The sequence below is a fragment of the Microplitis mediator genome, chromosome 10 (genome assembly GCF_029852145.1).
Source record: "Microplitis mediator isolate UGA2020A chromosome 10, iyMicMedi2.1, whole genome shotgun sequence".
In the NCBI taxonomy this organism is placed as follows: domain Eukaryota; kingdom Metazoa; phylum Arthropoda; class Insecta; order Hymenoptera; family Braconidae; genus Microplitis; species Microplitis mediator.
In genome coordinates this window covers 18,904,246-18,930,563 of record NC_079978.1, presented here as the reverse complement: position 1 = coordinate 18,930,563, position 26,318 = coordinate 18,904,246, and the positions used below count along the sequence as shown (strand labels likewise).

At 30.6% G+C, this 26,318-nt stretch overlaps 2 protein-coding genes across 3 annotated transcripts in view; one reads left to right on the top strand and one right to left on the bottom strand.

Moving 5' to 3' along the window:
• Positions 1 to 26,318, bottom strand: part of LOC130675626 (sestrin-3) — a 202,021-nt gene that overhangs the window by 157,401 nt on the left and 18,302 nt on the right. The window contains exons 2-5 of one of the 2 annotated variants that reach the window (XM_057481414.1): positions 18,263 to 18,359; positions 17,753 to 17,921; positions 14,547 to 15,693; positions 11,143 to 11,208 (exon numbers count right to left, since the gene is read on the bottom strand). In XM_057481414.1, the coding sequence (XP_057337397.1) occupies positions 11,143 to 11,208; positions 14,547 to 15,693; positions 17,753 to 17,841 (1,302 nt within the window). In that variant the 5' untranslated portion in view covers positions 17,842 to 17,921; positions 18,263 to 18,359. Of the gene's footprint in view, positions 1 to 11,142; positions 11,209 to 14,546; positions 15,694 to 17,752; positions 18,210 to 18,262; positions 18,360 to 26,318 lie in introns of those variants that run through there. The other variant, XM_057481413.1, reaches the window with a different exon arrangement.
• Positions 864 to 6,580, top strand: LOC130675633 (uncharacterized). Its single transcript, XM_057481424.1, has 4 exons — positions 864 to 1,004; positions 1,100 to 1,243; positions 2,704 to 2,862; positions 5,661 to 6,580. The coding sequence occupies exons 1-4, from the start codon at positions 957 to 959 to the stop codon at positions 5,802 to 5,804; spliced, it is 495 nt and encodes a 164-aa protein (XP_057337407.1). The 5' UTR covers positions 864 to 956; the 3' UTR covers positions 5,805 to 6,580.

Here is a 26,318-nt window from a genome sequence, read left to right as displayed (position 1 = left end):
AGTTTACTATTTAAAAAAAAAACAAATGGAATAGAAAAAATAAAATTTTTTGTTACAATTGCAGCACCTCTCCCCTACTCTTTAAATGTGAATTAGCAAAACTCACTATCAAATAGCGAATATCCTGTAAAACTGTAAAACTTATGGAAAATTGTATTATGAAATTGCCATATGGCCTGTGCTTTGGTACGACTAATAGAGACCAATAATGATTTATAATACACAAGAAACTAAAGAATTGATTTTTGAAAGGAGCCAACTCTGCATAAGTGTCCAGATACAGTTAAAAAAAATCGATCGTCTCGTCAAGTCGTGTTCGAGACATTGATACCACATACTATTTTTTAACATTTTTTTCAAAACAGTACGTAATGCGCAGTTGAAAAAAAAAAAAAAGAAAAAAAAAACAAGAGACTAGTTATTGCTTCCTCCGGATATTGATATAATTTTCATAACGTGTTAATGTGATATAAAAATAATAAACACGATGTAATATGAGTGAGTCTCGTAACCTTAACAGTCAATAGTAAAGCCCGACCTTCCGCTTCGCGTTAGAGTTGTGCAATGTTTTTATTTGAATATCTTCAATTTAGATCACTCGATTCAAATCTCATATGATTAATATAATAAACTATAAAATGATAACTTATTGTTCAAGTAAACATCGTAAAAACTTCTAATTTGGTGATATAATTTCGCTTCATTATATAATTAACAATGCATACAGAAATTATTACAAGGTTGATCAACTGATTATTCACTTGACATTGTGATTTTACTTGATTTCATATTGTTATGGATATACAATGTAAATTTTAGAGTATACATTATATCTCCGGTGGTCGGTAATCTTTTCTATTATTTAAATCTCTCTTCAGAGGTTTTATAAAGCCGATGGTTATTATGTAGCTCACAGATACTGTAATATTCTTGTGGCATTCAGCTCAAAGGACAATATGTTGTCAACTACGATTTTTTTAATTGTTCAATTTTTGAGCATACAGGTAATATATTTAATTATAACGTAAATTGAATATCCTATTAATACTCGTTCAATTTTTTCCCAATAAATAAATGGTCATCGATGTACATTTTTTAGGGAGCCATGGTTATAGTTTTGGAAGATGTTGTTTGCCCCATTTTCAGTGAGGAATATTTTACAGAACCGGATACTTATTTGGATGAACATAACGGATTAGTCTTGAACTTCACAATAATTAAAACATTTCCGGAAGCAACTCAAGTAATAATTGTTTTTTATCGATTTTATATTCACTATTCGTATTTTTAATTTCATTTTTTTTAAATAACTACACAGAGATAAATTTATGGTAACAATTACAATATATTATGGAAATGGTTCCCATAATGCCCCGTGTAAAAAAAATTCGTTCAAAAAAGATTCCATAGAAGTTCCGCATGTGGAACTTCTAAACATGAGACAGATTAGAACTTCGAATAGAACTTTTTCGGAACGTTAGTAATTTTGATGGTAAAAAAAAAGTTTTTATGAGCGAATTTAGAGTCATAAAAAGAAGTTCTTGGAAATTTTTTGGAATTTTATATGGAGACTTCACAAAAGTTCCATAATCATTACTTCTGACATTTTTCGGAAGCTGAAAAAGACGTTCCAAAACCATTCAAAAATAGTACAAAAATCGTAACTTTACACCCTGTTATAGAACTAAAATAGACGTTCCAAAAACATTCAAAAAAAGTTCCAGAATCACCACTTTTGACTTTTTTATGGACTAAAGAAGGCATTCCAAAATCACTACTTTTGCATCTTTTGTAGACTAAAGACGTTCTAGAAACATGCCAAAATAGTTCTACAATCACTACTTTTGAATTTTTTATAGAACTAAAAAAAACGTCCATAAAAAATTCCAAAAACTTTCAAGAACGTCTTTTTTTGACTCTAAATTTGCTCATAAAAACTTTTTTTTTCCCATAAAAATTACTAACGTTCCAAAAAAGTTCCATTCGAAGTTCTAATCTGTCTCATGTTTAGAAGTTCCACATGCGGAACTTTTTTAGAATCTTTTTTGAACGAATTTTTTTTTACACGGTTTACCATGTGCACATGGTAACCAGATTTTTTGAAATGTTGATTATAGGAACGGCACCTATATCTTATAGTTATACCATAACATTATGGTAATGGTTACTATAATATTATGGTAATGGTTACCATATATTATGATTATAATGTAAAGATTTTGATGGTTGAGGTGGCATTCGACGCGGCTTGTAAAGTTTTAGAGCCCAGTTGGTTTTGGAATCAATCCATCGATCACATTATAAGTTATCCAAAAAAAACATTTTTGCAAAAATGTTATTTTTGGAATATCTCCGAACACACCCTACCGATCAAGCTCAATTTTTCACAGCTTTTAGATATTGACAAGCTGCGTCGAATGCCACCTCGACGATCAAATCGGTTCATCCGTTCAAAAGTTACAGATATTTACATACGTGCGTACGTGCGTACATACATACACTCGGACATCATCTTGAAATTAGTCAGAATAGCTTCCTAGGACCTCAAAACGTCGACATCTGATGGAAATTCGATTTTCGAAAATCAGACCGAAACCAATAACTTCCCGAATTTTTGAAAGTTTCCAAATTTCTTAGCAGGAAGTTAAAAACCGTCTAATGGACACAATTAAAAAAGAATACCAATCGATTTATAACTTTCAGGGACATTTTGCATTAGTAGGAGCATCAATGGGTGAATATATTGTGAATACTGGAATCGATGTACAGATGGACTTATGTGACATGCTTGAGGAACCTATTATACTTGGTCGTTTTCTTCGGGTATTCGGATTTTCTGAAGACAATTGTCCACCTAAGATTGTGAGTTATAATTTACTATAAGAAATGAATGAATGCAGAGTTGGTATCACGATTTATAAATCTGTATTACTTTTGAAATAACTTCTTAGTAAACGGCATACGACGGTGAGATAGTATCTGAGACATTTTGTTACCGTCAGTATCTTATTGTATCAAAGCGTCGGGAACACAAACTATAGGCCAGTCATATTAACTTATTAAGATATAATACCTGTTATTACTAGAACTATACAATATTTGACGTATTGGCTAAGTGCGCAAAAATACTAATACTATTTAATTATCAGTGAAAAACGTATAAATGCATAACGACAGAGCTATCAACAGAAAGCCTTAAATTTCTTGAGGCTCAATGTATACCCGACGCCTGCGGCTCGGGCAGCCAACCTCACCCTTGTCTGAAATCGCCTTGTTTCATCCCTTGTCACACAATATACTATATATGAAAACTTACTGTTTACAAAAGATTTTTCACAATTTACTATCGTTATTTTACCAAAAAATTGTTGTATTAAGTTCAGTTTAAAAAATACAATACTGGTATCGTAAAAAGTATAGAAATGAAAAATAAGATATAAAAACATAATTATTCTTGTACTTTTTTTTAACTTTCCAGTGCTGCTTCTGTATCTTTCCAATGTAGGTAACAAAGTTTACGATACTCAAATAGAAGTATTTCTAAATTGATGTTAGTTGTATTTGTCGTGCATAGCGCTCGTGTACATATGAGTGACCAGTGTGTGAGTTGCCTACACTATAATAAGATGTTTGTATGGGTATATAAATGTATATATAAATATATAAATGTATATTGGGATTCGGCTTTTCCGTACGAGGTGGCACTACCATCTACGCTTCTCACAAGTGTTTATATTCACGACTGTTTCAATATACAGTCGACTCTGTTTAAAGGTTCCACGTCGGGACAAGACCATTGCCTAAAGGTTCTCTCCCCACCATCAGCACTTCCCCTACAATATATTCCCCTCGAGCTCCGAGGCGCACGCTAAAATGAACACATTGCGCAGTAAACATAACCTCAAAAAAAATGTGCATTTAAAGTTAGCGCTCGAAAACTGAATTGTGATTCGTTACTCGAGAAAGCGGGTGGGGGAATATCCGGGAACCTATAGACAGCGGGAACCTTTAGGCAGAGAACCTTTAGACAGAGTCAACTGTATAACAATTCTACCTCATACTCATTTGACAATCTGGTCAAGAGCCATGAAGTGAAATCCTCAGATAATGATATGACGTCACGTGTCCTCCCCTGATTAAAAGAAACGATTTGCAATGTTAAATGCCCATAAGAAAGGCGATTCAAAAGTATTTAAAGTATTCAAATGCATTAAAAAGTATTTAAAATTTTTTTTTTCTAATCGTTTTCAATCGTTTCTTTTAACCCTTTAGAGTCAGAGGATCTCGAAACGTCTCCGTGTGAGACTAGTGGGGAGAGCGCGAATCGTAGAGTCCCGTGAGCATGTATGAATAACATGTGAGAGTAGTAGTGTGCCTGTGAGTACCCTTCCACTCGTTTGAATCTCGCGCTGCGTTCATCGACAGTGCCGTAGTTAGTATTGTTGACGTGAGGAAATAGTCTCCGAAAGTAAGGTTAGAAAAATTAAAAAAATTTTATACATTGCTAGTTAATTGCAATATTACTTAACTATATTTATAATGAAACCATGTTCTTAGTTTGAATTTAAGTCCTTTGATATTTATTATTTAATAAATTAAAAATGAAAAATAATAGTATATTACATACCTAGGCCAGTAAAATAAGAAAAGTCTCAGAGCACATGTAATTGTTGGCCGAGGCGAAGCCGAGGCTGACAAACATGTGGTCTGAGGCTTTCTTTTTTACTGGCCAAGGTGCGTATACTATTTTTCTGCTCGACGAAGCCGGAAAGTTGCAACTTCGTTTAGGGCAGCGGCCCGAAAGTTGCCACTTTCCGGCCGGAGGGCAGAAAAATAATTTTTAATTCCCGCTTAGGTGAAATTTTTTCTCTTATAATACGGCCCTGTCACATTTGCTTCGCGCTCTTTCTAATTCTATCGGGCTCCGCCATTTCGAAGAGTGGGGTTTCAAGGTCAGACTCTAAAGGGTTAATAAGGGTCAACAATCTTCCTTTAATTCTTCTCTTTCTCTATTTTCTCTCTGACTGCATCAGTCAGTAACCTTCTCTTTTTCGTTCGTAGGGGCGGAAATCCTATATTATCGACTGTTCAATTTTACGATACTCGTATTGTAAGCTTTATGAACCAGACTTGTATAATTTGCTCTATAGTATTGGTCATCATAATGTTTTTGGTAGTAATATTTATCAAATAGAATTTACGATAGTATATAGTAAAAACTATTATTTGGAGAGTCTAGTCCAGCGTTACAATTTTATACAATAAAAAGTACGATAAAAAGATAGTGAAAATTGTGAGAATTTTTTTTCCGTGTAGCCACAATTTTCAACTGATCGCGATTAAGCGGCATATTTATTCTTTGGCTGATTATCTTTATCAAGTTCGAAAATGATCCAATTCGGTCTATAAGTTTAGAAGTAGTGCATATTTGGAATTGTCCCAAAAGTTTGTTTTTGTTGATTTATCTGGATGTAACTGTAAATTTTTTACTCTAGTTATTCAAGTTAATACTTAAATTTTAATAATTTATTCAAACTATTGAGATTCGAGCTGCATGTTATGAATTTGTAATTTTGCTTACTGTTATTAAAATTTTGATACCAATATCTGCGAATCTTAACGTAACCTGCTGTTTCTATTGTAATTTTATTACTTTTTAGGGTGTGTATGGAAGTGAAGGTTATGAGATACCAACAGACACATTGCCTGATGACTTCCCACCTAATAAATATTTAGCAATTTTCGAAATTTTAGGCGAGGGAAAGTCGCTAATAGTAGCACATATATACTTTAGTATTCAATAACACGAGATGTTATTTTTATCGCGAAACTATTGTAGTCATCAAATGTAAATACTTTTCGATTTGGAATCATGGATCCTAATAAAAGATAACTGCCCGTAATAAAATTTTCTGATAAGCACTTGTATGGCCGTGTATGAATCGTCGATATCAGGAATGATATGGAAATTGGCCAGATCTGAACTTATATAGACATGTCAGGCTATATATTCTAATCGTACAAATTGAATTACATATTTTATTACGATCTCCTACTCGACTTTGGAATTCGCAGCAATTTTCGGTCACTAGGTACCTAACCTATAAGATGGTCGTTAATTGCAGAAGTCAAGATCTTAAGCAACACCTAGAGGGTGCGAATGCGAGTTATAGGGGGCGCTTACTGAGGCCATACAAAGGAATGATCACGAGGTATCAGCCATTTTAATCATCAGTCATGGAAGACATCTTGGGTTGCTGGTCAGTTTCGTTAAACTCATTACCAGAGCCAGGATTTTTACTTTGAATTAACCTTTCGTTACTCGCGTCCACTCGCCCGACGATTTTCATCGCACGGCGAGCACTGTGCCGCCCATGCTAAAGGAAATGCGACGTTGCCAAATTATAATGCTATAATGAATTATTTCTTACAGTAACAACAGTAAGTTTGGCAACGGGTTCACAAAAATTGAATCGACGATTTAACTCGCGTAATGAGCACTGTGCCGCTTTTTCACATTCTTGTAATACACACCCGATGAAAAAAGATTTTATACAATTGTATAAAATTATATACAAAAAATGGCCCGATCCAATTGTATATAGCTGTATAGAAATTGTATACGATTCTACACAAATTGTATACAAGTCTATATAATTATATACAATTTTATACAAATTATATACAATTCTATATAATTATATACATTTATATATAATTGCAATATATAGAATTGTATAGAATTGTATATAATTGGATCGGGCCATTTTTTCTATCCAATTATATATAGTCTATATATAATTATATATAGTCCATATATAATCGATATATAATTCTATACAATTGTATAAAATCTTTTTTTATCGGGCAAATATACTTTTTTTATATTTAAAATATATATTTATCAATTATAATCATATTTAATAAAAATATTGATTTCAAAAAGAGAATTGGTTAAATATAAAGTCACAAATTCCCATACAATAATTTTTATTGCAATTTTAGTCAAAAAGGCGGCGTCACGATCATCGCGCGAGTAACGAAAGGTTAAAAATAACAATTAATAATTAACGCTGTCAAATTTTTGATATTACGGCGAAAATATTGGTCGTATAAAAAAATTTTTTAAATAAAAGTTGTTTAGAATTTAATTTTATAAAAAAAATGTCTCTTACAATTTTTTTGTAGAACTAATAAGAAAGCCGTAATTTCAAAATTAAGATTTCCATGATTATCAAAAATTTAAATCATTCATTATGAATATTAATTTTGTCATTACGGTAAAAATATTGGTCGTATAAAAAAATCATAAGAGACATTTTTTTTGTAAAATTTAATTTCCTATAACTTTTGTTTCAAAACTTTTTTTGTAAGACCAATATTTTCGGCGTAATCTCAAACATATGAACTATTCATTTCGAAATTGAGGCAAAAATCTTGTCCCTACTCCTTACATTCTAAAATCAAAAGTGTAGTCGAAATTAACACACTAGTGTCAATTTTTAGAATTTAAAAAGTTGTGATGAGTCAAATATACTCCGGTCATTGAATTTGTAATGGGCAACTATTCAGCTTTTAATTAACATAAAAATAACACAAAATTTTTTTTTTTACTTCTAAGAGGGAGGATCTTTCATAAAATGAATAGAAGGTCGTTTTGCGCTTTCTGACCATGCTATTGAAAATTTAAACCATAAACCAGTAATTAGTAAAAATCATTGTATGACCTAACCTCTTGGTTCACTACTTAATTCAACAAATAAAAATAATATTAAATGTTTACTTACCTGGTATCTTTTCTTCTTCAATATATTCATAACCGTAATGAAGAACAGAACAATTGAAGAGAAAAAACTACGTAACAATAAAAAAATGAAGTTAAACTTTAAGAATACTGTAAATGCTTCGCTTTGAGTTCAATAAAAAATTCACTTGAGTATCTCGTTATCGAGTAAAAATAGTTCGTTTTGTATAGTATCAGTTAAGGATACTCGAGAAACTTTATCAATAAAGTATTCTAATGAGCGAATAGCGGACAAATGATACATAAATTCAAGTATCGATATTCTACTTTCCGAAGATGAAAAGCATATCTTGAGTTTAAGTTGCGCAAAGATATCCGATTGTTTTCAATTAAATTTTAAGTTTCGGATTCATTCTAATATCATTCCAAAGTCGCATTTTAACATTTTACAGTAAAAAAAAATTGTAAGCTTACTATAGTACTAATCGTTTTTACTGTAAAATTTTTAAATGCATGTATCTCATGAACAGTGCACTTTAGCGATATAAGTGTCATAAGCAATTTTGTAGAGGACAAAATTTCCTAAAAGATTGGTCCTATGCATATTTTTTGTAAGATGAGCCGTTTCTTCACTATTAACAAAAATAAATGAAAAAAGTGAAAAAAATTTGGAAAATCCAAAAGTGCACGCCTCGAAAGCTCATGTTATGTTTTTTTTTTAAAAGTTAAATTTCGAATAAAATTGAACATCCCGCTCTTTTCCCATAGAAATTTCCATGGTAAATATACGGTAATAAAAGTAAAAAAAAATAAATAAGGAGAACATTCCTAATGAAAAATGGCGGCAGTGTGTGTTTGTTTACATGTAAGATTGCCGGTTTTAACCGTAATGATTTATTTTAAAAAAAAAACGAGAAGGCCTACAGTAGTGATTTTCGAAAGGAACCTTCTTTGCTTATTTCTGAAAATTTTGAAAAAAAAAATTAAGTAGTTTCGTCAAGTCGTTCTCGAGATATCCGTACCACGCCGTTTTTTTGAACCACAGACTAATGGACGTCCACGATAAATTTTTTTTAATGAACTTTTTTTTATATTAATACATATTAGACAAATTAAAAAAAGTATCAGGATTATTTATTAGTGTTTCAGCTTTATATTGATGTGCTTTTCATAATGTGTAAGAGTAATAGAAAAAAAATATATGCACTTTAATGAGTGGAAATCGTGTGACCTTGACAGGTCGGTTATAAAGCACAACCTCTCCGCTTCGCTTCCGAGGCGTACAATTGACTTTCGGAGCTGATACAATCGACATGGATCGTGTTAGACCAAAACCGTTTCATACACTTTTAAAAAGCAACAATTACTCTACAAATAAAAACTGGTTTCAAAACGATAGCTTAAAATCGGGCTAAGTTATAGTATTTTTAAAAAAAAGTTATTCGATTTACATGCTTTTTAAATGGGAAAACTTGGATGCTCGATAGAAAGTATTTAAAATTAAAATTAAGAGCTGAAATTTTCAGGGAATTTTTCTCTCAACATAAACAACAAAATTTTCTTGTGTCCGCTAAAAAAAAAAAATGTTCGTTTCAAATGAAACACCCTAATCAACATATAATAAAATATACCAAAATATATATGCTAAACATACATAAAAAAAGTTATATTGATAAATATATGATTAATATATCATAGCAATATATTTTTTTTCAATATATTATCATATATTAATACGGCAAAAATATAAATATTATTTTATATATTGTGCAATATATCAAATTATAATATTCATATATTTTAAAGTATATTTTTTCACATATAAAGTTTTTTCATGCGGGTGATGTCCTACTAGACTTTTTGTAACCGTTCCGTCAAAATTAAAGTCGACTCGATTTTACAATTTTTTGAGTTCTTATATTTCAATCGGTTTAGAAAAGTTCCCAAAAAAAGAAATTATTGATTATAAAAGTGAAAAAAAAAGGCAATTCTAAAGGGCTGAAGTTGAATCATAAATATTGCAGTGGATAGAACAGCGGCATTATTTCATCCCTAGGGATGTCAACTATGTTTTGATCTCACTAACTCGCATTGGACTGAAATTGGCTTGCTTCAACTGGCTAAAGAGCTTTTAAAACTAATTATCCCAAGTGACCTCTCAGTAGTTTACTATATATGATTTTACATGTCACGAATAGACAAATCTGTTTAATTAAGTCTAATAGATATCGTTTGAACTCAGATAATCAGGTTTGCTCGGTAAAAGTTTCCTACAATTTGACAACAAATTTTTGCCAACTTCAGACCTTCCAACTTTTGACAACTCTATGAATGTAACTTGAACTACAAGTTGACGTCAATCTACTGCCACAATCTAACGGTGAGCCCAGACTAAAATTTGCCATCAAGTTGCTTGAGAAAAAAATTGACAGCCAAAAATTACTTTCAAATTTACCAGCAAGGTGATGTCAATTAATTCTAATTATTGATATCATTTTGACGTCAAGTTGCAGCAGTAGATTGAAGTCAATTTATTTACTATTCACTTGGCTATCAGCTCTCATAGCGAGAGTTTCTTGTCAGAAAGTTGGTTTCAGTTGATTACATCAACTTGACAGCCATTCCACACTTTGTAACACATGAATGAAAAAATTAATATTTTTAAACACCAGAATAAATTCTGGAAATCGGGCTTCAGTTTGTCCAAAAAATTGGCATCAATTTACTGTCGTATTCTATCGAGAAATTGACGTAAAAAGTTTTCATCAAATTGCTTATAATAAATTGAACAGCTAAAGTATGCGCACACTAACTTGATGACAAGTTGCAGTAGTAGATGTACGTGACGACAATTTGCTAGATTGTCACCAACTTTCCGTTCAAGTTGTCAACAATTTGTCGTCAAGAGTAACAACGACTGAAGTTGTCGTCAATTTGATGGCAACTTGACATCAACTTTCTGACTAAAAGTCTGGCTATCAGGAAATGATAAAAACGCTTCCACAATCGCCTTTATCTATCGCAAGTTGGCTCATAAGAGTACCGATTTTTTCTACAGTCGGTAAATAAAATTCCGTCACACGCGTTTTTTTATACAGAACAGAATATTAATGAGTACGAATTGATTCTACTTTAAATTAATAGAAAGCTACGAAAAACTAGTGTTAATAAACGACCTTTGTTCTTAACTAAATGATCGTTAACATTTACTTCAACTAAAAATACCAATTAAGAATATCTTATACTTGAATCTATGCATTAAACGTAAAATTCGCATGTACATAAAAATTTTTGTGTACTTTTGAATACTTTGAATACTTTTGAATCGCCTTTCTTATGGGTATTGCAAACATTGCAAATCATTTCGAATCGTTTCTTTTAATCAGTTAAAAACTTACCTCTGTGCTGGGAATAAATGCGCTGGGTCCATTGTAAGTTGGTATGGGAATTGATAACTCGTGTTCCTGAAATTGAAATATAAATATTTGAATACTCAATCGTCAGATTTATTTATTGTGCCTGGGTCGAATAATTTGCTCAGATTTTAGTCGAACTAGATTTTAGTTGGACTAAAGGTCTGTCTTTAAATTTTTAAGGAGATTTCAAGCTGTTTTTAATCTAATGACGATCAAAAAACAGGCTAATAAAATAATAAGCAGTAGAGGGGTGAAACGGGGTTTTTTACCCCTCCCTCCCCTATTATGAGAAAGAAGATTGATTTTGAGGGGCAACCAAAACCAGACTAAAAATTGTTGACAACAAGTCTAACAATAGACTAAATAACGAAAAATATTACGAGCAATATTCGATTAAATTTCTTATGTTAATTAAATACAAATTTTTATTTGATTTAAAACAGATCTAATTTTTCGACCCGGGGAGTTAATCCCTGGTTAAGAATTCCGATCGGGATCCAATTGAGTTTAATCGGAATGAATCGGTTTCAATCGGAAAAAGTGTATGAAAATATCAATATTATTTTCCGATTGAATCTCGTTCAAAATTTTTAATCGGAGTTAATTGGTTCCAATCGGAAAATAATCGAGAAGAGGGGGGAAAAGTGGGCCCCTGAAGGAAAATAATTACAATACACGGAAAAAAAAACTTTAAAAATTACTATTTGAAATTATAACCCGGAACCCGGTTGTCAATATGGGGAATTTTAACATTCAAATAGTAAATTTTATAATACGTGTCGTCTAATTTCTAAGTATCAGTTACGATTTTCGAAGTTCAAATAGTAATTTTTCTTACATAGACAATAAATTTTTATACTAATCTTGTAATTATTCACGTTTGAATCATAAACGAAAAAATTACTATTTAGAATGATGATATTTACTGATCACTTTATCATTATATTACTTGTCATTCTCAATTTATATAGTTCATTTTTTTCCGGGTATAATTAATTTTTTTTATGCGTTTACTTCTTTTTAGACCCTTAATACTTGTTTCCACTTCATTATGCTGCGACCATTAAAATTGAAAAATCGAAAATTAGGGACAAAGTGGGTCCTCCAAAAAATTTCGGATTTGATAATTTTTATTCTTTACACGTGTGATATTTGCAAATAACTGAAAAACAATTGTATTTTAATAATATAAAAGTCATTTTAATTGTCTGCAGCGATATAACTTTAAAACATAATTTTGTTATCTTTAACTTTCTTAATAAATTATATTTAATGGACAGTTTTGGTGATCAATTTTAGCCCTCATTATATAAGAAATTTCGATAAGCTTATTATCCGTCCGAATTTATCGGCGGATAGAAAATTTTGAGGGGCCCACTTTGCCCCCATATTTTTTGAAAATTTTAAGGGGCCTACTTTGCACCCAGGGGCCCACTTCGTCCCCTCCTCCCCTATTTTTATTTCGTTATTATTTTCCTATTGGAACCAATTCATTCCGATAAAAATTTTGAATGGGATTCAATAGGTTTCAGTCGGAAAATTATGTATTTTTTGGAAATTTTCGATTCATTCCAATAGGATTTCTTAACCAGGGATCCAACTAAATAGCGGCAGTAAATATTAAAATTTCTAAGCTAATTTTTGACTGTTGAGTTATTTAAAATCATAATACGATGTGCCAAGTGAAATAGTTTAGGATAAAAATAACTTTCCAATCTTCCTATTTCGTATGTATCTCGTGCCAACACATAACGCATATTTAACAGAGTTACACATATTATTTATTCTGTAATCGTACGAATTAATGATAAAATCATTCATAAAGAACCTGCTGTTTTTCAATTCAAATTACTACACAACATTAAAAATAAATTACAGTATAAATTTATTGCTTGATATTTTTAGTAACCGAGAGATTGATCATAAGCAATTTTTTTTTTCATCATTCTAATGATTTAAAAAAAGATCATTTTTTTATAAAAATAATTTCGATCCTTCCATTAAAACTCGATTTTTGAAAATCGGACCGAAGTCAATAACTTCAGTTTTTTCGAAAATTTTCAACTTCCACGGCGGGAAGTTAAAAAAAACTATTGGATTACTTAGAGGGGGTGTTGAATTAAAGTTTGGCATAAGATTTGAATCAATAACTCAAATAGAACGCAAGTCCGAACTGTTTTTCTGCGTAGGATTTTCCGGACCCCATGTGACCGTAACATTATTTGGGGCGACTGCAACAGGTTAATTCTGTTCTTTAACCGATACATGAATACTTCAAATTGCAGGGTAACCAATACCAAGCCGTAAATTTCAAAAGAACCCATAAGGAATCAGGCCTCATTATCTTTCGGTTTATCCCTAACTTTAATTTGATCACGTACTTGTATTAATCAGCCCGCGAGAAAAATTTAATCTACCGGGTTAATTACCCGCATGGAATATATATATATATATATATATATATATATATATATATATATATATATATATATATATATATATGTGAAAAATATACGCATAAATATATGTCAAATATAAGTCAAATATGTAAATATATATTTTGACATATATTTTTTTTGCATTAAATTATATGTGCGCATATATGGTTACATATATGAGTAAATATATATTTATGTATAAGACTGCATATATGTTTGCATATATTCTTATTTATAAGTCACATATATTTTACACATACGCCAACGTATATTTTTACATATATACTAAATATATTTTGACTTACATATTTGTATATATGCAAGTACATATATAAAAATATATGCAGACATATATATAAAAATATATGCAGACATATATTTTTTCATATATGTTTGCATGTATACCCACACATATTCTCTAGACTTTTTCAGAGAAAAGTCCGAAAAATTTCCACTAGGGATTTCAGGTATTGAAAATAAAAAAAAATTCATGAAAGTTTGTGATATTGTAAAAAATATGTTGAAATATATGTCAATATATGTAAACATATATATGAACATATATATTTATTTATATGTAAATATATGTTTCTATATAGATTAATATATATGTAATTGTATATAGCTGTATATATGTTGAGATATATAATTGCATACATGTTAATGCATTTATTGATATATATACTTTCATACATTTTTATATATATGCAAACATATACATTGACGTATATGACAAAATATATCTCTGTATATATTTCTTATATATTCCACGTATATCCTGACACCTACGAAATCATACATGCATACATTTATATCAACATATAACTGAAAATGTATTTGACGTATATTTTTTTTGCGTACATATATTTTGTATATATCACGTATATTTTCGACCTATATATTTTTTCATGCGGGTAATATTCGCATCTATTTTTTTAATTAACTCACCTTGATCATTTGAAGAATTTCCATGCACTTTATCCTGACATTTTTGAACGGACAATTAACAGTGAGTCGGAGGATGATTGGAAGATGCAACGTCACAAGTTTTAAATAATCAGTTGATTGGCTGAGAGATCGAGGGAATTCCAAAGCGTTTCCTATATTCAACATTCTGCCCACGTCGCCAGGAGTGAATTCAACTTTTTCCAGCATTTTATCATCTTTGATAGTCATGTCTTCATCTTGTAGATATTCTTCATTATCAATAGTGTAATCATTTTCTACATGGAGATTTTCGCCAATTTCATCGGGAATAAACTCAAGCTTTTTGTGTACTTTACTATTTTTTATCACCATATCGCGATCGTGTAAAAATTTTTTATCACTACTGGAATAGGTACAATAATCTTCATCACATTTTTTATCACTAGGTCCTGGTTGCTCCAGGAACCATAAATTATCATTTTTACATGGCGTAGAAGTATCAGATTTGGGAATAAAACCTTCTAAAGTATTAAATACTATTCCATCATTATTATTCTTCTTGTTTGTGTTGTTTTCTGTATAACTGTCTTGAATTTGCCAGTGTTTACAAGCCGCGTTCTCCAACTGAGTGACTTTCGGTATATTTAGTGATAAGTTATTTTCGCGAGTTGTGTTAAAGAAACTTGCGTTATCTAGTTTGTCATCAAATTTTGGACTTTTTCCATATTTTTTAGTATCCGAATCCTGATCGTCTGTTCCAAGTTGTTTTTGTTTCGCGCCTTTTATTTTAACAGACCGACTGTTTGTTTCTTCAGCGTCATCTAACGCCTCAATGGATGAACATGCGAATATCATTTCGTCACTTTTATTAGTCACGTTAAATTTAAGCTCAATATTCTGGGAATTTAAATCCTGGCTATCAAATTTATTTTCATCTAAAGATGAAAACTGTAAACAACTATCATTAGCAGTCTTGGAAATGAGATTGTCAACAGAATCTTTGATAATATCTTCTTGGAATGAAGGATGTGGATCATGTGGAGTTGGGCTTTCGAGAAAAAAATTTTCGGTTTTGTAGCTTTTTAAAAAACGTCTTCGATTTTTACGATGGTAATTATAATAACTCTGATGGTCTGCACATTTTGTGGAATTCACACTTGGATCATTTCTGGAGCATAATAAAAATAGTGAATTGAAAAAAAATAGATTTTAAAAGCACAATTACCCAAGCGGAACTAAAAAAATTAGAAAATCCAAAAGTGCACGCCTCAAACGCTCATATTATAATAAAATTAATTATTAATGTTTTTTCTTTATTACAAAATTTTTTAATAAACATATAGACATTTCTTACTTTTTTTTTTTTTAATTTAGTTAATTGGATAACAGTTGACAAGTCGATTTGTCACACGATGTAATAAAAAAAAAAAAAAAAAAATTATCTGATGGTAAAGTGGAGCCTTATAATATCAGCAAAGTTTCATGATAATCATGCCTACTTATATTTGTGGGGGAAAAATGGCGGATTAAGCATTAGTAAACATAATCAGTTTTCAGTTTTTAATTGATAATAAATGAACGAGAAGGACTACAGTAGTAATATTTAAAAGGCTTCTATTCTACTAAAATCTGAAGCTATTGAAAAAAAAATTGGACTGATTAATTGAGTTTTTCGAGAGATATCTTGCTCACATACGGACATCCCAATTGACGTCCAACTAGTCTCATGTTAAATAATTTTTTTCTTATTATGGTGTAGCTAAATGAAATTTTTAATTAAATTCAAATTATTCTTTAGAATTTTCTCTAGATATTGGTGTACTTTTTTTTTCCACAGAGGTGATTTATGAAATTAACAGAAATAATTAAAGGTAGGAAAATCCCGTTTTCACGACAAGTCGATTATAGAGCACAACCTCTCCCGCTATCGCGTCCGAGGCGTCCAAAAAAAATTTGGAAAATCCAAAAGTGGTTTCATTGTTAATACACACCTCGAGCGCTAAAGCGTTGAGGGTAGGAGATAGGTGCTGCAATTGTAACAAGGAGCAATTGTAACACTCAAAAAAAAACTATTAAAAAAACTAAAAATTATCATTATTCTTTTTTTAACTTATTCAAAATAGTAAGTTATTGATTAAATCAAAGTTTTAGTTATTAATTTTGTTGCGATATCAAAATATTGAAAATTGTTGAAAATACGCGTGAAAACTTTTTTTTGTACGCTTCACAATTTTTTTAATAACAAATTTGTTTTCTAATGTTATGATGTGAGACTTGTATAAATACTTTAAGAGACATATCAAGAGTATTGTATAATCGAATTTCATATCAATTTACTGATTTTTGTTATTGTAATTAGATTTTTATTAACAATTCAGCGTGAGCGTCAATTGTAACACTTGAACGAGTAGCAATTGTAACACTCAGAGTCGTGTATGGGATCTGCGCAAACTGGATGCGCCACAAATCTACTCTGGGATAGTGTAATTTTTTGATTGTTTCAATATTTATAAATGTTTAATAATTTATATTAAAGATCCCAATATATGTGATACTATAAGTTTAAATACTTGACTTTAAGAGTTAATAAAGTATAATCGTATGTATTAAGACTGAATAATAAAAGCAATTTGATGAAAAATATCTATTTCGTTCCGTGTTACAATTGCCCCTGCACTGTGTTACACTTGCAACCCATGCGCGCCGCCATCTTGGTCCCTGACTTTCGTTAAATAAATTGATTTTTTAATAAGTTAACATTGACCTTTTACTAGTTAACTAAGTCAGTCACATTAAAGATACTATCAACTAACTTTCTGACAGTTTTCAAGTTCATTTTCTTAAAACATGACATGACCAATTTATATGAAACTTGGTACACACTTTAAACGTATAAAATACCTCCCCCCAACGGTTCATTTGAGTTTTTTTTATACATTGAGAGGGTTTCCCGCCCCCAAAATGGCGGAATTTTCGGTGAAAAATATCACTTTTCACTTTACATGACAACCAAAAATTTAGAAATTAAAAAAAATATTATCAAAGACCATAGGGGGAGGATTTGATGATAATTTTGATTGTAAAACACACGCGTTGGCGCTTGAGGTGTACAAAATTGTCTTTCTATTAAATCCAAGTTAATAATGGGTAACTTTTAGTTGACTTAAATTTAAAACATTTTTTTAGCGCTACTTGGGTATAGACAAATATTTTTATTAATGACTTACCTGTTGCCTTGATTTTTGCACTTAATTGGATTACACTTGTGTTGTCTTCCCTCCTTGCTGTTCTCCCAATGATCTGGGCTTGCCAACATGTCAAGCCACTCCCGGACGATGATGTGAGCTTTGGCCAAATTATGATCTCGTAATCTTTCATTTTGAACCTTGAAGAGAGCTAAAAATTTTTGAACTATCTCAAAATCATCACTACCATTCGAGTCGTTGCTTCCAATTGATATATTCAAATCAGTGTTTTGCATATTTCAATTATTTTTGTTATTGGTTTAAATAGAAAATAGGTTTAACTCTATTCAAAAAAGCAGTATTTAGAGTTATGTTAGTGAAGCAATAGTATCTACAGTAGTATAAAGTGCGTAGCTAATATTTACTGACTAAGAGTGCACAGGTTTCGCAAAAAAAAGTATGTAAATTAAATCAAGAAAGAAATAGCGTCATGTCATTCACAAAATAAATATGAAAAATTAATAAGCACGTTGCGTTAAAACTTAAGATTACTTTATTATCCCAAACATATCCCCTAATATTTCTTCTTAATTCAATGTTTCTTTGTTCTTCTCTACTTCACTTCTCGCTTGAGTGCAGGAATCGATTTCTGAAATAAAAAAAATAAAAAACAATCGATAAAATTATTAACTCCAATTTCGATATTCCGATATTATTTTTGACTTAAAATAGAATCATGTTAGATTAATATATATTCTTTCAACCTATACGAGATAGTGAAATTTAATCAATTAAATAAAAATTACCACATATTGCGAGCGTTTATACAAGTAATGGAATTTTGTCCCCAATGTCAATTGGATAAATTAGATGAATAAATAGATAAAAAATTGATTAAATAACTGCACGTGTTTTTCATTGTCTTATATTCTACCTGACTGATATTTTTACATTTTATTGCTATAGAATACAATAGGGGAGGGTGGGACAGAGCGGCCCCCATGAAATTTTGATCAAAAAAAAATTTTTTTTTTCGACTGATTACTATAAATCCGATATGTTTGCGCATTTTTACCCCTACGCATAATATCTGAGGCAAAATGGACCAGCCGAAACTTCTGAAAAAATTATTTTTTCATATTTTTCGGCCGTTTCTCTATGTAAGAGGCAAATTTGGTCACTAAAAATTTATAAAAATAAAGTTCTTTTTTTTAGTTGATAAATTTTAAGATAAAGTAAAACTATAGAATTGTTTTTTTTTTAAATAACAATTAGTAATTAAGGTAATCGAGAGTGAACGATTTATTACACCTTAAAAAATTTTTTTCCAGTAATATAAAACTAAAAATAGTTGTCAAGAGAAAGAAATACTTTCTTAATGATGAAAAAAATTTAAAAAAAAAAAAACGAAAAAAAATTTTTTTTTATCATTTTTTGGAGGGGGGCTGCTCTGCCCCACAAAAAAAAATTTTTTTTTTAGAATTTTGGCAAAATGTCCATAAATTTCGAAATAGGACAAAAATAAAGTGATCTTATGGTTGAAAGACACAGAAAGTAATAATTGGCTTAGGGGGGTCGCTCTACCCCACCCTCCCCGACATGAAAATACTTTAATTGTTCGCTAACTACAATAAAATTTAAAAATCTGCAAGCTAATGATGTTTTTGCTAATTAAAATCTTTCATGGTAAGGAATATTTTGCAGATATCACTATGCCAGTATCGGCTCGAACGCCATACTGTATGGTATCGAAGATTTGTATAGGTTATAAAATTGTATGCTGAAATGATTCAACCATTGCGGGAATAGTAACATTGGCAATAGTTGGCGCAGACGACGCAATGTCAGTTTGGCCGTCAGGCCAATACTGCGTTGCCGTATCCACATTGTTTCTGGCCGATAAGCTCAATCTAACGATATCTATATAATTTTGGTGGTACATTGATTAGCACCAGAAATTATGGCGGGAAAAACTAGCAGCATTGTGCCCTCGGCATCGTATGGGTCTCAGGGCCATGCTGTTTCGCCGTGCCTGCTATGTATATGTGTGAGCAATACAATAGCTCCAGTACTACACAGTATAATAAATAACGCCATACTTTAGGGACTCGTTACAATACTGTCTTGGAATACTTCACATACTATTTTAGTATCTCTCTTGAGACGATCCCAGTATGGTGTTGAACGCCATGCATTTCTTACCGTGTAATTGTTTGGTAATCAGTCCCATACTGGCGTTACGAAAATTTTCTATACATGGAGGTGTCATTACTATGAAGAAAAAAAACAGCTTTAATCTGGACGGATATAGTATATTGTGAAACAAGGAATGAAACGAAACAATTTCAGACCAGGGTGAAGTCGGCTGTCTGAGTTTTAGACGCAGGCTGACATCACCCGCAGTCTGATATCGTGTTTTATGCTGAGTTACCCATGACATTTTTCATGATGACCAACATTGGAACTTCAAGTTTTAGTCTAGAAAGCCAATCGATAACAAGTTAATTCAAAAATAATGGTATGATAAACTATTAGCGTAAGCGTAAATTGTGATTTGCAATTTATGATCAACCAGAAATTATATATAAATACCATTTATTATTCACACTAATTTTTAAAAAATTTAATCCCACTTTTCAAAAAATGATAAATATCGGAGCTGTAATAAAAAGTGAAAAGTGGTTTTTAGCGGGCAAGACAAATTTTCGTTATCATTTCATATTGGAAAATTTTTCTGTGCCAAGAAATTCTATTTTTCTGTATACGGATTATTGAAAAAATTGGTATACATTGAGAGACGTTTATAACGATAATAAATATTCGTAGTGAAGCAAAAAAATTCGTGAAATATTCTTTCCAGACCGCCAACCAGAGAAAAAATGTGATCAATATGGTAACCACCTCATTGCGTGTTCATGTTATTACAATCATGTATGATACAAAAGGCAAATATACTGCACTTTTGTGAACATTTATCATAGATATGAATTATGTTCGTACGTAATAAATAAAAGCTATAATTGTGTGACAAAAGCACGATAATTTTGTATTTGATCTTAATAACTTTATTTTTAGACCCATCTTTTTCAAGTACGAGATCTTATGAGATATCTAAATAAAATGCTCACTTACGATCAAGAAACCAATTTTTTCATAAATCATATGACAGTAATACAATAAAAAAAATTACAAACAAGAGTAAAGTGAGATGCGTTCTTCAATAATTTATTGCGTATAAAAATTAACTAAATATCGAAATGATATATTATATTTTTACACAATTTAATTTTATTTCAAAAACGGCAGAGGAGAAGTTTCCTAAAAAAATTTTTGGGTTAAATTACTCTTGCTTAGTAGTTTAGTAATAAATTTTCCCTTCTATTAACAGATCATCTATTGACAGATTGTCTAAGACTTATTGCTTGTTTATTGAATAGGAAATTACTCAAGTCGAAAATTCAAATCTTAACAAGTGATCTTAGTTAGTAGAATCCTATCTATTATTTCACGCCTCAAATGCGAAGCATTTAGGTAGGATTTACTATCGAATAGCCACCGTTTCACAAAATGCTCGCATAAAGTTATTTCAATAACTCAAAGGATTAGTTGACTGCGTACCTATTAATGATTTCCGGAAGCTTTAAAGTCTGATTAATGCGATGGCCGATTTTTTTTATTGAATGTAATTGTTTATAATTAAAGAAAAATTCAGTTAAGTTTATTATAGTAACGTCCTTTAGGATGTATGTCTGTGAGTCGCCTGGATTTGAGTCGCTACGAATAATGAATCAACCTAATTCTTGTTGTAGAAGTTGTCATTCATCCTCAGGATGAACCCTATTGAATATCAGCTGTCAATTCTTTCCCATTTATAAGAAATCAGTAAAAACCGATGAACTTTCTGAGATTTTTTCTTAAAATTTATCATCCATATGTCGTTCTGTCTTTTTTCCACATTTACATTCGTATACATCTCGCTCGGTTTTCTATACTATACTATCTATCTATTTTATTTACGTATGTACTACTAGCGCCCCCTATAAAAAACTGAAACAGCTGTCAATTTGTTTATTATTTTTTTAATTTATTCTGTTTTAAAGGTTAGCTTTTATATTAAATAAGCATTTGAGGCGTGCGCCTTTGGATTCGCTAAAACTTTTTATGATATTCTTTATGAAGACGATTGTAAATGTTTGCTAAGAATACAATACATTTTCGTCAATGATTTATAGTCTTACTAGATATTTCAGCACAATCATGACATTGACGTAGAGCAAACTCAAATCACCTTTTCGTTTACCAAACCGGAACGGTAACTGCTGATCCGATACGCATAAACATGTAACTATATATTTTAGTTACACATACTATTATATTATTTTGATTGATATCAAAGGCTATGGATCGACCAATCAATGTATCTATTGAACACTAATAACAAATGAAAGTAATTCAATACATATTGAGTACTTTATTTAAATTTTTTCAATGGCTCGTTTATTTTTATAATCACAAATATATTGTGGTTTTAATGAAGTTTCAATAGTTGTTATTTCTACACTTTTTCGATTATGTCTTCATATATACTTTATGTATTTTCAGTATTACATATTGGATTTATTATCTCTTCAGTGCATCACGTAAATGCAAATATCACTAATTAATTCATTTCATGATTTATCTATTGTAATTATTTATTACGATAATTCACACGAAAATAAAATACTCAGAATAAGTTCAGCCAAGTTTGAGATATTACTTAAGAAATAAATTATTTGATTACACGTTTAACTTGTTTTGAAAAACCATCGTTGCTTGGAAATTAATGTGAAGTTATATACACTTCTTTGGTTACATGACGAAACTTTAGCACGAAGTACTTTAATAGTCGCGTGACCACTAAAAAACATTATCACTCATTGTTACTACAATGAATTTTAACCTCAGAAAAACCAGAAAAAAACCGATTTGACTTCTTTGAACTTTAATAATTATTATTAACAAAAAAAATTATGTGTAATTTTCTTTGAAATTATTATCATAAATTTTATAATAAATTATCGTAGTAATAATAAGTTACTTTAAACAATGACTACCTTGATTAGCTCACAATAATTAAGTACAGTTACTTACAAACTGTATCTTTAACTCTGATCAATATAGTTATCTTTTTACAACTAATACTTCTACACGGAACGAATTTTGTATGAATATTGCCCTGCCGTTTATTCTAAAAATCACTCTAAATCGAGTAATCGTGGGTCACCCGTATGAAAAAACAATATATGGTTACAATATATAAAATCATAAATGTTTGCAACAAAAAAATATATGATATATTATAAAAAATCATGTAGAGATTCCCAACAGAGTATAAAGTCATATAATTACACCACTTTATCTGCTGTTAAAAAATTACTCACTAGTAGAGTAAAATATAGTCTAGTGATATTAATATTTCAACGAAAAATATTAAAAGGTTAAATAAAAAATACTAATTTTTTGGAATGGCTCGGGATTACTTGAAATTGCAGAGTAATTTTCATCAAAAAATTATTTCCGTGTACAGAGTTTTAACGTTTTATGATGCACGACCATACATTTTAATAATTGAGGAATTATTAAAAATAATAGTAAATAATCTTATCATTTGTTTAGAAATAATTTACAAAAACTGATCAGAAACTCAGTTTTGTTTTTCAAATTATTTAATTTAAATGTCGAATTAAATCAATTTAAGATGAAATACACAGCAATCAATTGCCCATGTCTTCTTTTTAATAATAGGCATTTTGTTTTTCTTTTATTTTTTCATTTCGTTTCTCATCCAGTTTTTTTTGCGTTTCTGAATACCGTTATAAACCTCTTGAAGACAAGAATCACTTCAATTTTTTTTCCTATTCGTATCTACTTCCATACTTTTACGATCCCAGTTCTTTGCAGCTAGCCTGTTCATAACTGCTAACTTCATTCGGGCAAACCAATGACTTCAATTCTGAAGTATCATAACCCTCAGGTATTTTTCGATCAATTTTTTTTAGATAGAAATACTATTATAGCATTCCGATACAAAGAAAAAAAAATTTTAATTCAATCTTTTTTTCAATCATTTATTTGTTACTTTTACATTTTGTGGAAAATCAAGTTTCTGGCGCGATTTAATCTATTATTTACGACAACTTTTTATAAATTAAAAAAATGTTGAAAGATCCAAACGTGCACAATATGGTGACCCAACAGAAACCGACTATTTATAACCTTTCGCTATGAAAATTGAAAGTTTCAAAAAAAAAAGGAAAGTTATCGGCTTCGGGCCGATTTTCGAAAGTCAAGTTTTCGTAAAATCTCGACGTTTGGAGGTTTTAGGAAACTATTTCATCTATTTCCGGCTGGATGCCCGCCCACGCGAGCGCGTGGGTGTGTGTGTATAGTAATTTTTGTCGTACAATATCTTTGTAACGAATCAACCGATTTAAAAGTACTTGGCAGTAATCGAAGAGGCTCATTAAGACTTAGATCTGATTCGATTTTGAAGTCGATCGATCGAGTAGTTTACGAGTTACACGAAAATCAAAAATATTTGAAAAGCCAAACCTTTAAAACAAAATAAAATTAAAAAACAATAAACAAACTGACAGCTGGTTCAGTTTTTTATAGGGGGTGCTGGTAGTAGATACGTGAATAAAATAGATCGATAGTGTACGTATAGAAAACAGAGCGAGATGTATACGAATGTAAATATGGAAAAAAGACAGAACGACATATGGATGATAAATTTTAAGAAAGAATCTCAGAAAGTTCATCGATTTTTACTGATATCTTATAAATGGGAAAGAATTGACAGATGATATTCAATAGGGTTCATCCTGAGGAGGATTGACAACTTCTACAACAAGAATTAGGTTGATTCATTATTCGTAGCGACTCAAATCCAGGCGACTCACAGACATACATCCTAAAGGACGTTACTATAATAAACTTAACTGAATTTTTCTTTTGTTATAAACAATTACATTCAATAAAAAAAATCGGCCATCGCATTAATCAGACTTTAAAGCTTCCAAAAATCATTAATTAGGTACGCAGTCAACTAATCCTTTGAGTTATTGAAATGACTTTATGCGAGCATCTTGCGAAACGGTGGCTATTCGACAGTAGAGCCCACTTAAATGCTTTACATTCGAGGCGTGCAATTAGAATTTTTTATTTTGTTTCTTTTTTCAGGTGCAGTACGTCCATTTTCCAGTTTACAAATTAAAAAATAAAAGAAAATAGTATTTGAAAAATTAAAAATTGCAAACTTCAAATGCTTCAAAATAAAAATATTTATCTATATATGTATGATATATATGATTAAACAACGTTTCGTGATATACTTTTTAATAAAACCCCTCCACGGTTCGGTGTCACGATATACTTACTATGTACTTGGTTATTACAGTTAACGTATCCGCTGTACACACCCATAAAGGATGATAAAAATATTCCCATTACTTTTATACACAGATATATAGAAAGTACGTAACAAAATACGGAAAAAAAAAAAAAATGAGTAACGTTTTATTGCTAAAATAGATGTTAAGCAGATATATGTTATGCACGTAAACATTGTAAGTTTAATTTTATACTCTATACCATTGATACAATCAGATAAAAAATAGCCACTAAATTAACAAATTAGAATCCTGGTATATTAGTACATTCTTGGAACTATATTATATTTTTTTCATGTTTTATGTCATATGCTTACACAAGATGTGCAAGCAACGATTTTTACATAAAATAGGCAACAATGCAATGGATTTACACGGAATTGTTTTTGAAAACTAGAGATACTGACCAAACAATAGCTTACTGCGATTGTTGTTTTGGGAAATGGACTCAAATCGTATAAGTATGTTATTATTAATCATATACTTATATGAAATTTGATGTACGCGAAAAAATTATTCTCGTTTGAAATGCTATGGTGTTGTAGTAAAGTCGGACCATGTTGACCATCTGCAGAAATCGAAATAAACGTATTGCAAAAAATACTACAGAGCCATAGTAAAATTGACAACGAATACATCACAAATTATTGTAACCATGTAAATTTTACTGAGATCATAGTAATTTTATGAACCCGAAGAACGGAACGTTTTTCACACAACGAAAATGAAAAATTTATGTAATTTGACTGCTGAAGGGGTAGTTATGAGTGGCCTGCAATTTCTGGCTGAGATATTAGCGCGTTTGTGAGACATTTCAAAAATTTAGATCGAGTAGAATTCTTTGCTTTTTGTTTTGTTTTTTATTTACATTTCACGAAAAACGTTCCGATCTTCAGGTACATGTAATTTTTGTATTACTTCGGTTTCCGTCAGTTGGCTATCATGGACCTGCTTTACTAGGACGCTGTAGCATTTCAAACAAAAATAATTTCCCCATAAAACTCATGTCTGAAGAATAAGCCGCTAACTAACTAGAGAGTCAGCAAATTTTTTATTAAAATACAATACATTCTGATTGGTCAATAGTGTGATTTAACCCTTAGCGCTTGACCTTGAAACCCCACTTCATTTTCAGGCCGATCGTTGTCGAACTTGAGTGAACGCGAAGCACTCGC